The 16,434-nt window shown below is 33.6% G+C and overlaps 2 protein-coding genes across 2 annotated transcripts; both read right to left on the minus strand.

Moving 5' to 3' along the window:
• Positions 1-2,500: 2,500 nt before the first annotated feature.
• On the minus strand, positions 2,501-2,998 carry LOC136974656 (C-reactive protein 1.1-like). The gene has a single exon (XM_067269595.1). The coding sequence runs from the start codon at positions 2,996-2,998 to the stop codon at positions 2,501-2,503; it is 498 nt and encodes a 165-aa protein (XP_067125696.1).
• Positions 2,999-5,438: 2,440 nt separating this feature from the next.
• LOC136974663 (C-reactive protein 1.1-like) lies at positions 5,439-6,110 on the minus strand. The gene has a single exon (XM_067269608.1). The coding sequence runs from the start codon at positions 6,108-6,110 to the stop codon at positions 5,439-5,441; it is 672 nt and encodes a 223-aa protein (XP_067125709.1).
• Between the last annotated feature and the right edge of the window lie 10,324 nt (positions 6,111-16,434).

A 16,434-nucleotide genomic window follows, 5' to 3' on the forward strand; every position in this document is an offset into this window, starting at 1 on the left:
ATGCGGCGAGCGTCAGTCGCCAGAGTTCGTATTCGCGGAGGGAGAGTTTACATAAATTCGGGTCATACCTCGTGATCCGGGTCGATCTTCGTAGTCGCCAATATTTCGTTGGCTATCGGCGGGTCCCCTCGATTTCGTCCGCACGCGCACAGGCCAAACGACAAACGTAACCGACCCCCCTTTTCTCCGTCGTCGCCCTTTTATTCTCTCGGTCACGAGTTCCAGATTCGCCAACCCGCGTTTTTCGACTCTGGTTCCTCCTGATTCATTTTTTCTTTCTTTTGACTCATATCCCTTTTCCTTCTACTCGCGCGGAAAGGGATGTATCATTACCGGCTAAATTCCGGTGGGTCCGAATTCTCACATATATTACTAGAATAATTGGCATGTCTTGTTCACGTGCATTGTTAGTGATATAATTATAAATATTTTAATTATATTTAGATAGAATATATGTTTCTTTTGGACTATACATACAAATGAGTCCTACTCCTTCTGTCCTTTCACACGCTTTTGTAGAGGCAATAACAAATTTACGGCGAAACCGACCTTTTATTTGAGTCTGCCGTCCAATGTAATTAAGTTAAAAAAGGTCCTCTAGCGGTGGCAAACACAATTATAAAAATTAATAGTTACATTAAAAATTGCCAGGACGAATGTATGTGTAGTCCAAAAGAAATATATATTTCTTCTAAACGTGAATTCGTCCTGGTAATTTTTAATGTAATTAGAATTTTATCTTGAGAAAACCGTGTTTTATGTTTTCTTTCTTACGAACACACAACGCAGTGACAGTTGATTAAAATTTGCCCAGTGTTTTAAATCAACTGTCACTGCATTGTGTCTTCGCATGAAAGTAATTATAATTATAATTTACAGTACAAGCAGTCGTTTGCGAATTCAATTTGCAGAAAATAAATTGCAATTGAATATCATGTGACGTGACATAATCAAGATTGTTTCTTAAGAACGTATAATCTTTGAGAAACAATAACAGCTTAGAGAAAAATCATTAAAGCAGAAGCCGGAGTTTTCACGGGAAGACGTTTTGTGGGAAAATGCCTCCATTTATGTGTTTAACACGTAAAGAAACCCCTAAAACTTCACCTTGCTAGCCTCAACTATCAGCAGTGTTCGTTGGTATTAGACATTTGTCTATGCTGGGCTCCCACAATAATAGACAGGCACCTTGACTACTGTCTGAGAACACGTGATGTCAATGGCATTCTTTGCAATTGCTTAAATTTGTAGATATTCTCCAATACTACCAGCAGTATTATCATGGTTTAAATAACACAAATGTTTAGATTAACGTAGAATCAAGATAAAAACTCTCGCGTTATCGTATATCGTGGTCTTCTTTATATCAGTCAAAGAACTAAAAAATTTTGCCATATAACGCTTGTATAATGCAATATTCATACTTTTTAATTCAAGATTGTATCTAAAATCACATATGAATTTAAATTTAGAAGGTTGCTTCTTATATACTGTGATACATTACATTCCTTTTGTTTTGAGTAATTAATAGTAATCTACTGTTAGTATTAATTAACACGTCACTACTCCATTGTTACTTGAAAATTATGATGTACAGGAGCAAGCCACTACTAATGTGAAGATGGAGAGCATATATTTTAAATTAAACAAGTTATAAATCTGATTAAAAATTGTAGCCCGGGATTCTGACCATGTCACAATAAATGATTTCTTGTTTATATATATATAAATTTTTATCATTATTTTTACTTTTCTGGCTGTTATATATATAACAGAAGGAAAGTATGGCGATCGATCGAAGACTGAACCCATCAAGATCATTACATATTTGATTTCTGGAGACCTTGATACGTGAAGAAATGCATAAGATATCCCCCCACACACGCTAACATCCATGATAGCATGGATGTTAGCGTGTGTATGGGGTGAGTGACGATTTCATTCACCCAATTTAAAGCTTAATAACTCCTGTTTCTTTTGTCGAAAATTAAAAAAAATTGTACTAGAGGGATTAATTCTAGTCAATTTTGGTGATGAAAGTTCGAGAGGTGTTTAGATAGAAGTGTGTCGTATGTCATATCTCGACTGTGGTCGGACCCAAAGAAGATTTTACTCGTTATTAACATTTATAATTTTTTTTTTTTATTATTACAAAACTCATTTCTACCCTCAAAATTACGCTTTTTCCATTTTATAATAATTAATTACATAAATGTTTTTTTTTTAAATAAAATATCATAACAGATGGCACCCGAAGCAGTTTTAAGTCTTGTTTCCGTTAAAATTACACCACTCTTTGCTGGATTTTTTCAATATACATTTTATCGATAATATAATAAAACTAATAACAACTTACACTTAAAATCACAAAAATTATTTATTTATTATTTTATTACGAAATTAACATAAAAATACAAGCTTAGTATTAAATTTAATATCTTTATAACATAATTTTACATGTTACACTTGACTTTTTTAAACTTTATCATGTTTTATAAATCTATTTCAAGTCACATAATTTTGTTTCAGATAAAATGACACCATCAAATGCCGTCATAGGAGTTTTCATCATGGAAATTACGTTTCCATCTCCATTCTTACCATTGCATTTTCCAGCTTCCACCGTCTGCTCGTACGAAAGTACTTCGTTCCAAACACGCAGATTAGCAATTTCTCCTTCCCAGGAATGATTAGAATGGAAATTCGAATCTGGTTCATCACGATATTGCCCAATAATAAATTCTTTTCCACCTGGAATAATTTTGCCAGCAGTTAGAAATGTTTTATAATAATCGTTACAACTTCGATGATTTGCATAAATATTCGCATATCCAGTAGGTCCAAACCACGTTACACATAGATAATTCCAAGTTTCAGTATTTTGAAACCAACACGATGAATTTTTGGTTTCGTTTCCAATCATCAGTTTGATCCTTCCATTCCGTAGAGAAATATGAAATCCGTTAGTTTCAGAAGTGCCGTAGGAAATCAATGTCATGTTCTTGGAGGAATGTAGCCTTATCCACGTACATAACGTCAGTGCATTTAGCGTGGGGAATTTATTTCTTGAAACGAGTCGAGGATAATTAGAGTTATTCGATGGTAAAAAGTGAAATTTAGTCACTCCGCCCAAGCAATATCCAACCAAGATAATAGGGATTAACACCAGGCACAAAGACATCCTAAAAAATGATGATACGAAGTAAATTGTTGAGGTGTTTATGCTAGAAAAATAAACGGAAATTGGTATCCGGAGGAGATATAAATTTCCTTCACGAGAATTACAGACGAGCTTATTAATAAAAATAAAATAATATGTGTTTCTTTTGTTTTATGTGCATTAATCTATGTTATATTTCGGATTGCACATTGATAGTAAATTGGCATAGAACATTTACCTCCAAATTTAACTAGTTTTTACATTCCTGACTGTTATATATTACAGAGGCGATCGGTCAAAAAATCATCCCCTCCAAGATTTTTTTCAATTTTGGACTGAAAGCGCCTTGAATCGTCTAGAAATACAAAAAATTTGGGGGAGTTTGTATGTATGGATGTCAGTGTATGAAGAGTACGGTTTTGTTCATCCAATTTAAATCTTAGTAACTCCTCTGCTTTTTATCGAAAATTTCTGAAATTTTGCAGGGAGGTTTGTGTATTAAGAAGATTAATGCTGTTAAATTTCAGTGATTAAAAGTCAAGGGATTGGGAAAATAGAGAGGGGATCGTGTGACATATCACGAGTAGCAACGGACTTGATAACGATTTTACTCGTTATTAGCATTTACAATTTTTATACAACTCATCGCTACTCTCAAAATTAAACTTTTTTTTTCATTTTATAATAATTATTTATATAAAACGTTTACTTAAATAAAATACTATACAGCTGGCGCCATACTCAGTTTTAAATGTTACTGCCGGGAAAGTTATGCAACTCGTTGCTGGATTTTTTAGTTAATAAGAAATTTTGATTTCACATCTGTTTCCGCTCTGTGAGCACTAAGAGGTGTAGATTAATACGTTTTCACTAGCTCCCATAGTGTGGTCATAAAATTAATTTAGTACCTTCATAGGTTTCCTTGTCTTATGTTATCTGCAAGAAACTATTCTGTGTATTATGTAAGGAAAGAGCTATGTTACTAGCTTAAAGAGTTAGCTTACTTATTAACATATAGGGCTTATAGGCCTATATAAAAGATAGACAGGAAAAGGCAGTGAGTTACTCCCTAAAAGTTTAACTGCCAAGTTAGCTCAGTTTATAAGAATTAAAAGTATAAAACACTACTTAACTTATACAATAAAAAGTTCAGTGATACTTCAGTACTCGAACTTAATTCGTTCCAGAAATCTGTTCGAATAACGAACGATTTTTTTTTCATAAAGAATAATGTAAATCAGATTAATTCCAGGCTCCCAAAAGTATACTTACAGAAGCATTTTAACTAGAATTTAGCAAAAACTAACAAGTATACAAGACTAGAATCAGAGACGGATTATTCAATAGGTGCGCGCCTAAGGCCTCATCGTTTCGATGGGCCTCAAAAATTATACAGCAGAAAGCTGTAGACCATATCCACACAAGCAAAAAATATCAAAGGAACCGTGCCTCGCGAGATATGAGGCTACTTTCAGCTCGAGTGACTATGCAGGCTTTGAGTAATCTACATGACTGTTCGCAAACTACTTAATATTATATAATTTTAAGGAGGTGTGGAGACTGCTTCTCCTGCAACTGCATAAGGAGCATCGAGAATTTATAGGCAAATAGTACAGTGTCCAAAGTACCGTAAAAATGTTTGGTCGCCATTATGGAACCCAGTGCCGCATGCAAACATGCTGGGGACCGGAACTGCCGCCATTTTAAGGCGAATATCTCGCAATAAAATTATAAATTATCAATCATCTTTCTAAAGAAGATGCATAAAAGGTATTATTTAATAATTTCTACATAAAACCAAGCCTTCTGGCAAGACTTACAGAATAAGATTTATATATAATGACAGTAAAAAATAGTATAGAAATAAGCGTTAATTTTAATTGGGAAATTAAATAAGACAAAAGTTTTACAGCATTTACTATAATCAAATGAAATACTTTATTAAATTTTTATATGTCAAATAATACATACGGTATATATATATATGAGTAGAATACATATTAAGTGCTACAATATAACTATTGTAACTTAAATAATCTAACGTTATGACCAGTGGCGCGTTATAGCTTCACGGACGACCAGCCTTTATCTACTTGAATTAGAGGGCCCATATACAGTGTTGACTTCAGACACTGTACTTCGAGGTAATTTTTTTGGGAAAATATTTTTTTAACGAAAGATTAGTTTGGCTCCCTTGTTAATGGGGTCCCTAATTGCCCTTCTCGTCCATAGGATAAATCGCCTCTGGTTATGACACTAAATTATAAAGTTAAACGCATTATAATTCGCATAGATGTGTTTTCGAAAATATCACTCCATCCATTGCACTCATAGGAGTTTTCATCAGAGTAATTATATTTCCATCTTTTTGGTGTCCATTGCACTTGCCAGCTTTTACAATCTGTTCAAACGTTAACATCTCATCCCAAAGGCGAAGAACGGCGATATTACCAACCCAAGCTTGATCGGGGTCAAATTTCAGATCTTCATCATGTTGATATTGACCAATAACTAAAGTTCCACCTTCGTGAATACGTCCACCAGCCGCAATCTGAGGTCTACTCGCCACATCACATATCTTTTCGTTCATGAATATTTTCAGACGTCCATCTTGTCCGGTCCATGAGATGCAAAGATGATTCCAGTATCTTTCTTTATAATTCTCGCAGTTCAGCTTGATGGATTCTGATCCAATGGTTGTTTCTACATTTGCACCCGATATAGTTACGAGAAATCTATCAGAGGTAGATGTTCTGTACGAAATTAATGTTCCATTCTTTGGAGATTTTATCCAGGAACACAATGTAAATTCGGTCAAGGTAGGTAAAGTACCTAGTAAACGAAGTCGAGGATAATTTGAAAGATTGGGTGCTTCAAAATGCACCTTGGTGAATCTTGCGGTGCATAAACCATTCAATAAAATTATTAGTAGAATACGTAAATGCGACATGATGCTAACTAAACACAAGAGAAGGTTAACAATAGTAATGTATTTCTGAAAAATAACCTCGCGTACTTCCCCAGGAAATGTGCATATACGTTATCTAGGAAACCAGGTAAAATCTGTACGCCTATTTCCTGTAAATGTTTACGGCTTTGCGAAATTAAATCAAAAAATTATCATTTAAACTAATATAAAAATCCTAAATATACCGTAATTATTCATGTATAAAAGACCAGACGTAAAAGACCCCACGATTCGATAAAACCATTGAACACTGATGCTTTGTAGCGAGTTCACTGACTCCTAGCCAACTAGTGGAGTTTTCCTAGTTTTATTTACGTGTATAACACCTAAATAAAGACCATTTTCCCACAACTTCCCATAAAAAGTCCTCCCGAAACGCATTTACCTACGCCTCTTCCATAAACTTCAAATATACAGAGACTTTATTTAGCAGATAATATCACATTTCACATTGACTTCGAATGCATTTTGGGATTTTTATTGCCTTCTCAGCAAACTGTACATACCCTCCTTCAAATTCTGCGAATTGCAAACAGTACTTATATGTAGGGAATTGCAACAGATTATGATTACCTTATATGGCTCCCTCGGTTATTTATTCTTAATATAAGTATTGTACAAAGCAAACCATCTAAAAACAAAGTTTTTAAATAAAATTATACAATAAAACTGCCGAAAAATATCATAAAACTATTGTAACTGTAATATTTTTAAGAGATCGTTTTAATAAGAATTAAATGAATAATTATATTGTTATTTCTAACAGAGCGTGACATGACTTCCATTTTAATACCTTGCTTCTTCGCAAGAAACTCTCATATTAAATTAATTTCAAAGTAAAACAGATGATTGTATTTTAAAAGTTTAAATGTATTATTTGTATTTAATAAAAAATGATAATAATTTGCGCAGGAAATGCAGGAAACTGACACTTCCGCACAACGTAGCTAACTGATAATCTGATATATTCCAGAGGAAGAAACAGAGAGGGAGAGTATGCCATCGAGGATACTAATTAAGAAAGAAAACTAAGAACTATCTTAATAGTAAATAATATTTAAAAATTGGGTTTTTTTCCACATGTGTAACACCTAAATAGAGACTACTTTTCCACAGAAAGTCTTCCCGACAGATTAACTAAATGTTACCTTAAATCGCCTTATTTTCTCTTGCAGTGAATTAAGTTTTCAAGTAAAATAACGGCTAATCCGCAAGGAATTCGGTTGAGAAATTTTTAACTTTTATGTACCGGATACAGAACAGAAAGTTAATAGCCAATAAAAACAGAACGGCTGCCAAGCTGTGTGACATCATAACCGTTTTCATTTGATGCTTCTAATCCGTCTCATTTTCTGCAGACGTAACACAGGATATGTCCATTGTTATGTTGGAATGTAATTATCGTAACATTTTATAAAGATTGATGACGAGTGGAGGAGAAAGTAGAGGCATCGGCCTATAGAAAATTTGAGTTCGAGTTCGAATTAAAATTTTCGATGGACCCGGATATGTCAGGGCCTATCCCTCACAGCTTCACCTTCATTGTGGGCCGTGCTGAACTCATAATAGGCCTAAAACCTATTCCCTTAGCGCCTAGGAGAGGAAGCATTCAAAACCAGGGATAGAGAGTCGACGAAAAATACACGACTCTCGAGTCGGTATTTCTTAAATTTATTGAAGACTTATCTATAGCTCTATGGAAGACTTATCTCACACTATGACGCAGGCGGAGAAATCACACGGAAATGGGTGAACACTGTTTTACCTGTGTGATTTCTCCAGCTGTGCGTGTGATTTCTCTTTCAATAGCGTGTGATAAGTCTTTCATAGAGCCAAAACTTAGTGCTGACATATTCAATTATTGTATTATACTAGGGCTTCTTAAACTATGAGTCGCGACCCCATTTGGGGTCGCTTAGCGAAATCTTGGGGTCACGAGATTTTTATGCAAAATATTGAAAATAATATGTATGAGTTTGAAAATGGCATGCTTTGTGTCGTAGGTTTCGTGAGTTGCACTTTGTGTCACTTCTGGTGCAGCGAGACAACGATTCAGTAACACTGATTGTAGTGTGAACTAGTGTAGTGTTGTTGCTTTTCAGTGCATTCAGTTGTCTCTGTTCCATTGTGAACTATGGTAGTACACCATTATTGTTTTTGCAAAATTGTATATATCTTCAATATATATGTATATTTTCATTGTATTTCATATGTATATTGCAATATATTTATATATCTTTATTTTATATATATACAGCCAAACCTGTTTTTATGCGCTCTTTTTATGTGCGATTTTTATTTGTGCGATTTTTTTAATGCGAATTTTTAATTTGTGCGGTTTTTTTTGTGCGATTTTTTATTTGTGCGGTATAGTTGGCGACTAGTCTCGTGCGATTCGTCATGTCTCACGTTGACTTATTATAGCTAAATAAACTTATTATAGCATAAATGAAGTTATTGTAGTAATATTATTGCGTGAATATGCGAAAAATGAAATAATTTACTTTTTAAATCAACAAAACACCACTTGGACAAAAATATGTAAAACAGACGATAGACTAGACGATGCAGTCAAGTGCTGACATCTGTTGTCAATAAATTCTATTTCGTACGGTTTTGAGTTATTTTCTGTGAGACTTCTTTTATGCGGTCCCTATTGACCGCATAAAAAAATTTTTAAATTGTGTTGCGAAAACTATTCGTGAGGTTTCGTGCGATTTTTTTAATGCGTTTTTTTAATGCGGTCCCTATCCCCCGCTTAAAAACAGGTTTGACTGTATTTTTGGGGGGGCGAAAAAAATCACAATCATAAATGGGGTCGTGAATAAAAAAAGTTTAAGAAGCCCTGTATTATACGAACAATAAGCAAATCACTAACAACCATTCAGGTTAATGTTACCTATGGTTCCAAAATGGCGGCTCGTCTCTGATTCCAGCAAATAGAAGAAAGGAAACAGTGGAGACGCACGTCCTAACCTAACCTAACCTATTCTAATAAATAAATTCTAATAATTATTACGAACAAAATTATTAGAATAGGTTAGGTTAGGTTAGAACGTGCGTCCCCACTGTTTCCTTTCTTCTATTTGCTGGAATCAGAGGCGAGCCGCCATGTTGGAACCATAGGTAACATTAACTCCATTTATGCTTAGTTCCTATGAACTCAGCATAAAGATGATACTCTCAGGTTTCTAGTGCACCCACAGGAAAGCACTAGGAACCCAAAAGGGTGCCGAGAAAACAGGCTGTTTATGGGGGAGATGGGACTAGCGATGACACGAGCTGACTCAACACAAGTCATCAAATTTTTAAATTATCTAATCAAGACAGGAGGCGTTTGTGTCTTAGTTTTCTCCGGGTGACAAAGAGCATAGTTATACTCTTGGACATCCATATAGAAATTGAATAACCATGTGAGCAGCCAGTAAGAATACTTGAATTAGAGATTTCATAGAGGCTTCCTCCTCCATTTTCAGATGACCTCCCTTAATACATAAGCAGAAAGAATTATTAAACAATAAAAACAAAAGGTAAGATACAACCATTCAACAGTTAATTAACTAATAAATGATGCTGTTTAATAAAAGCTTATAAAACAACATCATAGCTTATTCAAATGTTTAATATATAAATATTATTATTATAAGCAATACACCTAAATTAATAACCTTTGTATAAATTTATTTATCTGTGTATAGGTTTGAATTATAAAAAGTAATCTTAAATATTCCTTCCAAAAGGAAAAACATTAAAAAGAAGTAATTAAGTGGTACAACGAACTATCAGATAATTAATACTATTAGGTGCGATTTTACTACTCTTATATGATGACCAAGGCGATTAACCCACTACAGAATACTCTAGGTTTCCTTCTGTCTGTCCTTCCTTAATCTCGAGAATGGAGTTAGATATATGACAAACGAGAAAAGATATGGACATCTTGGAAGCAGGAGGCCCCAATTAACTATATGCGAACTTCCGATGCTAACCAGAAGTCACGTTATTTCAATTTAAATATTTCTCCCTGAAAGATGTTAGATAGATGATCGCATGATTCTATTGTCAACAGGAAAAGTATGATTTACAGGTGCAAGATACTACTGAAATGAAGGCAGAGAGAGTATATTTTAAATTAAATAAATTAAAAATTGCGACGATATCACAATAAATAATTGCTTGTCTGTACATATTTTTGTTATTCTATACGATACTAAAGTTTACTACAGTCACTGTTATAAGAAAGATTAAAATCTGTAGTTGTGTGATATTAATCAAAATACAAGGTTAATAAATTAAAATATGTGCTCTCCACTTCAAATTAGTAGTGGCTTGCGCCTGTACATCATACTTTTCCTTTAATAATAGAGTCGTGCCGGTCATCTATCTAACACTTTTCGGGTGAAAAGTTTTGAATTGAAATAAGGAAACTTCCGGTCTGAATCGGAAGTTCATATACAGTTAATTTGGGCCTCATACGCCTACAATTTTACCTTGTTACTACTGTGCGGTTGTATATTGCTGTTTAAATTTTACTTTTTCAAAGTAATTTTTAAATTAAAATTGTTAAATTATATATATTTTTTTTCATCCCAAGCATCTGTCTCGCATGTAGCCAATCAAAGTAATTAATTTAAACTATTATTTGATTTATAAACACAGGGCTGCCCTAAATTACGTAACGCAATATGTGCATATAAATTAGTATGCAAATAATCGTTGTCATGCCTTACAAGTGGTAGGAGTGTTTACAAAACGTTTATATTTAAAATTCGCTTGTATATTCCCCAATTAAGAAGAGATCACCACCTGTGGCAGAGTGAATAAAACCATTGAACACTTGTCGCGAGTTCGCACCTGACCATAGACCTCCACGTGGAGTTTTCCTAGTTATTTTCATGTCAACATGTAAATAGGTGGTCAGTTTCCCATGGAAAATACTACCGGAGTCAGATCGCTCTTATATTAAGTTGCCGTCTTCCTCCAAACCACGTAAGAACTAGGCTCTGCGGTAAATTTAATCCTGGCACCACCCCTTGTTTCCTGAGGTTTGGAGCGCCATCCCCTTGTTTCTGGGGATTTGGGATCCTCTCCCGCTTACCTGGAACCCAGTTGGCTCTTACAAATAAGTAAGGGCCAACTGGGGGTATATTTAATTTTCATTAACATTTTAGATACGTGTTAATGAGAATAAATCCTTTCTCAAGACGTCGAATGGTAACGTATATTAAGAATTAATAAATCTGTACGATGAAATCTTAAGTATTCAAGTCTCGTGCTAACAATACTTTCCAGTATTTAAAAACTTTGAATTATATAAAGCCGTTTCACATACGTTAGCCATTAGTTAAGGGTTAATGATTCCCACTGATACGCCTATTACTGTGTACATTATCAGTTTCCTGTGTCGTTAGACTGGAAACAGGTTAACACAGGTGTGCTTAAAGAAAGGATAAGAGGGAGCGACTGAAATAGTTTATCATAAATACACTGGATGGAGTTTTACAATGTATAAATGCCCGCTATTTACATCACATGGTAAATTTTACTGGTGTATGCAGTATGTTAATGATTCTCCATTAAAATATCAACAGACTTAGACTTAAACTTTTCTGGTTTACTAGACACAGTTCAAGGTTATAAGGTAGCTTTCAAGTACGACTCATTCATGCACAACCCCTTTTTTCGATGGAGGGGACTGTTTATTTTTCATTTATTTATGAGGTTTTTTCTAATTATCTTACTAAAAATGATAATATAAAGCTTGATAATTCAGAATAAATCTGTTTATATGTTAATAATTATAAAGGATGGTAAGTGTCAATTGGAGATTAACAGCTTCCTGTTATTCCTTCCCATAAAAATATTATTTATTTGTTTTATGTCAAGGAATATAAAAAAATAAAGAGCCCTATTGAAAAATAGAGTGCCCAATAGAGTACTATTCGGCTCAATACGATTAGTATATAAACCGTAGTATACAACTAAGCTTAAATCGCACATTTCCTTATTTATTTTCAATAAAGTATTTTACTATAAACTTGATAAGAAATTAAATATTTTTTAAACTGGAATTTGAATTTAATAAACCCATTGTTGTCATTAGAAGGAGTGAAATTGCTAGAATGTCACGTGACCTTGACCTCGATAATCTTGACAATGAAATAAGTTATACGTGATATGCCTGATGGTATTATTTGGATTATTTTTATTATACTTATAAAGCACGTATTTATATAGTTATTATATAAAAACATTTCAGACAGTAGCAGACAGTAATTCGCTACTTTATCCAACGTTCTTTGCGCCTCAGAGCACATTCGATTCGCATGAATAACGTCTCTTGTGTACCGTACACCTACTACAAAAACAGAAAATCATTTAGTAATTAGCATATTAAATAGCTTTACACAAAAATAATGGCGTAACTAAAAATTTTAGCCCCTTAAACTAAATATGCCGAGAATGTAGCCCTTTCCAGGCATTTAAACAAAATTTTAAAATTAATTCTGTTCCGTAAATACAGTGTCTAGCGCCTATTCTGAGCCTTCTTATGTCACGAGCCTTTAAAATAGTAGTTATACAACTGGCATATACGAAAACCAAGTATTTACTTTTAATTTTAAAGGTAGAAAATTAATTATTGTAAGATAAATTTACCATATTTTCTCATATTATTTTTAAAAATTTATACTACTAATTATTATAAAATGGTAAAAAGATTAATTTTGAATATAGAGATGAGTTTTATATTTGGAAAAAAAAAAAAAAAAGTAAATGCTAATAACGAGTAAAGTCGTCATTAAGTCCGATCCCACTGGAGAGACGACACAAGTACCCCTTTATCTCTCCACCCATTCAACCTTTAACCACTAAAATTTAACAGCATCGGTGCCCCTAATACTCAAACATTCCTGCAAAATTTCATAAATTTTAGACAAAAGACACGGGAGTTATGTTATGACAAAAGGCGCGAGTTCGAAACTGGGTGAACGAAATCGATCCCCCCCACACATTAACATCCATACACACAGAAAAAAAACCCCAAAATTGTTGCATTTCTCGGCATTTCAAAGTCTCCTTTATATAAAAACGTGCGTGATTGTTGTAACATTTTGTAAATAAGGCTTTTACTCGTTTAAGAATAAAACTATTTTAATACTTTTGTGCACTTAAAAACTCTATGTTAAATGTTAAGCACGATAATATAGGCTATATAATAATATAATATGAATGTTTTCAGCGGCGTATCCAGGATTTTGTGAATATGGATGCCGTTCGAGGCAGATGCAGGGGGACCAAAACACGTACCCCTTATCATTTTCTGAAGAATGTTATCCAAATGCCTTAGAATTACTTTATTTACCCAATCTCACCTAACTCAAATAATGCGATGTTATATTTTTATTTTAATGTTTCAAAACTGATTGCTTTGTATTAAAAGGGTGTTACAGCATCTTGATCACCCCTCAATAGAAGCATCTACCTGGGTATTAATTATGTATTGAATAAATACCAAAGCGAATTTTATAATAACTCCTAGGTTATGCTGGAGATGGCATGTATAAACAATGGGGTTTTATTTGCTGCCATCTGTTGTCTATTTTAAGAAGTAATGTGAATATTTTAGCCTATTGTTTGATTCGATAAAATAAATGGTATTAAAACTATTGTTAGAAAGTACAAAAATTATGATCATAATTTTGTGAAGATTACTTAAATTTTAGAAAAAATAAATGTTTAAATAGAAGGTAAACATGTATTATATTAAAATAATTACATCTTATTAAAGCATGTATGTCTGTTTCTCGCTTGTGTGTGTGAGTGGGGAGTTAAGGATTAAGAAACGGCATTTAGCATGGTATTTTGTATATAAGAGACATTGATGTTATAAAATTGTGGAGTAAAGAACTCGTGGAAGTGGGGAGATAGACTGGTGCATGTGTCGAACTCGAGTGGGGTAGGACTTAATGAAAATTTACTTGACATTGTGCCTTTATTTAATGAGAAACACTTGTTTACATGAAAATAGTCGCCATTCTAAAAAAAGTCAAAATATTAAAAATCTAGCAACGAGTTGCTTAATATTTCCGGCCAAATTTAAAATTGTATGTGGCACCATCTGTTGTGAAATTTTATTTAAAAGTTTTTAAAAATTGTTAATTAATAAAAATGGCAAAAAGTTCAATTTTGAGGGTAGAGATGAAGTATATAAATAATTACAAATGCTGACTAATAGCGAATCAAATCTTAATTAAGTCCGACCCCACTCGAAATATGATGACGAGTGAACCCCTTATATTTCTCCACTTCCTTGACCTTTAACAACCAAAATTTAATAGAATTAATCCCCATAATACACAGATCACGTGAATTATTAACCTTATAAAGAGAGCGAACAAAAAAGTCCGTATATACAGACGAAACTCCTTCGAATTTTTTGAATTTCTGGACATTTCAAAGTCCCTTGAGTCCAAAAATGTAAAAATCTTGGAGGGTAATCTTTTTACCGATTGATATACTTTTCCTCTATTATATATAAGAACCAGTAAAGTAAAATCTATTATAATAATGGCTTATTTTACTAAAAATTTATATAAAGTTTCGTAGACAAAGGTCAATGACATACTTTAATAGTGTTATTTTTATTTTGCAACAGAGGTTCACTCTGTTGCAGCACCATTTGTAAAGTTTTTATTAAAAATTTACATTGCACGCAAATAATAATTATTTCATGTGAAATTTTATTATTTGTATGAAATTAATCTGTAAGTATCACTTTCCCGGTTGTTACGTTACGTACAGTGAGATATGACAGGAAATAAATGAGGTTGGATATGAGAATGAAAGAGGAAGTTGAGAGGCTGACGACCCGGAAGTGGTTCACTCAGAATCTAATTCAACATTAAAAAACAATCAAGTTTTATTTAACATAAAACTATCGATAAATACAAACAATAACCAATTGACAACTAAACTAAAGTCCTTTGCCACGGCAAATCGTCAATCTAGGGTCTTCAGATACGGCTCAAATGTAAATTTCGATATTCTTACTACAGTAATGAGTTTATAAATTATTAGTTTTGGACCCCTGTTGGTAGAGGCCCCATGCAATTGCCCTTTCTTTTTGCCCATAGGATAACGCTCCACTGGATCGATTCAAATACCTCTATTTGATAATGCGATCCATGGTGGCACAATCCTCATTGTTCCTTCTAAGTAATTCCCTAAGGTCGTTGTTCATTGTTTTGTAATTCTTAATGTCAGTTCACTTCGTTTGAGTAGTAAATTCTTATTCCAGTCACTGACATTGAAAAATCAGGTGAAAGATCAATATCAGAAGGAGAGGAACGTTCTTGAGAACATGCGATGACCTAACTCGAACTCTCCTCGCCGACATTTCACTTTATATTCGGTTCTTTTCCATTACATCTGTATGCCCAAATTTGGTAAAAGTCGTGCGGGCAGCTGAATCATTGTCCAATTCAAGATTTTCTGCGAAACTTCCCTCAATGAGTCCAACCCAATGGATGTTTGCGTTATATGGAATGAAAACGATGTCAAGATAAGATTTCATGAACTTCCCTGTAGACTTCCCAAAAAGTTTAGTTTAATTGCACTTTATAAAATCGTAACTATTTAGTGTTTGAATAAAATTAGCAAAAATTGCCCGGGTTCTTATGTATGTATAACGGGGAAGCGTGTCAAATTTGATCCCAGTGCTTTGCAAATGGCGGCTGTTTTCAGACACTCTGAACCCAGAGAAGTCAAAAATAGTGAGAAAATTTACTGGGTACGTGTGTGTTTGCTGCGTAGCAATCGAGACAATTAACACCTCAGTCCACCTCTCTGGAGAACCGCACCATATTTGGGCACTCGAAAAACCTCCAGTAAATTTTCCGTGGGTGATCTACTGATCTGTCTCTGTTATGTAGGGTCCCGTCCCTTACTTTTCGGTATTGTGAGCCTTAACAAACTCACTATGGGATTGAATAAAAAGGCTCTCTTTGCGTGTACAGGGCAAAATATGCAAAAAAAAAAAATTCTAAATCTTAGTTTTACATTTTCTCAAACAAATTCATGTGAAAATTTCAAATTCTAGGAGAATTTTATGTATATTTTATCAATACGTTGGTTTTCTTATCCAGCTGAATGAACAGGCAGCGTGCCCATTATTTTCGAAGAATTCCAAGTTACAAGGAATTTTATTTTAGATTTATTAATATAAAATTTAATTTATATTAATTACAACAATAAATCTATTGCTACTATCTCATCTGTATTGTGTAATAATTTCCTAAGCGCTCCT

The sequence above is a fragment of the Centruroides vittatus genome, unplaced genomic scaffold (assembly GCF_030686945.1).
Source record: "Centruroides vittatus isolate TY-2023 unplaced genomic scaffold, ASM3068694v2 contig_1079, whole genome shotgun sequence".
Classification (NCBI taxonomy): Eukaryota; Metazoa; Arthropoda; class Arachnida; order Scorpiones; family Buthidae; genus Centruroides; species Centruroides vittatus.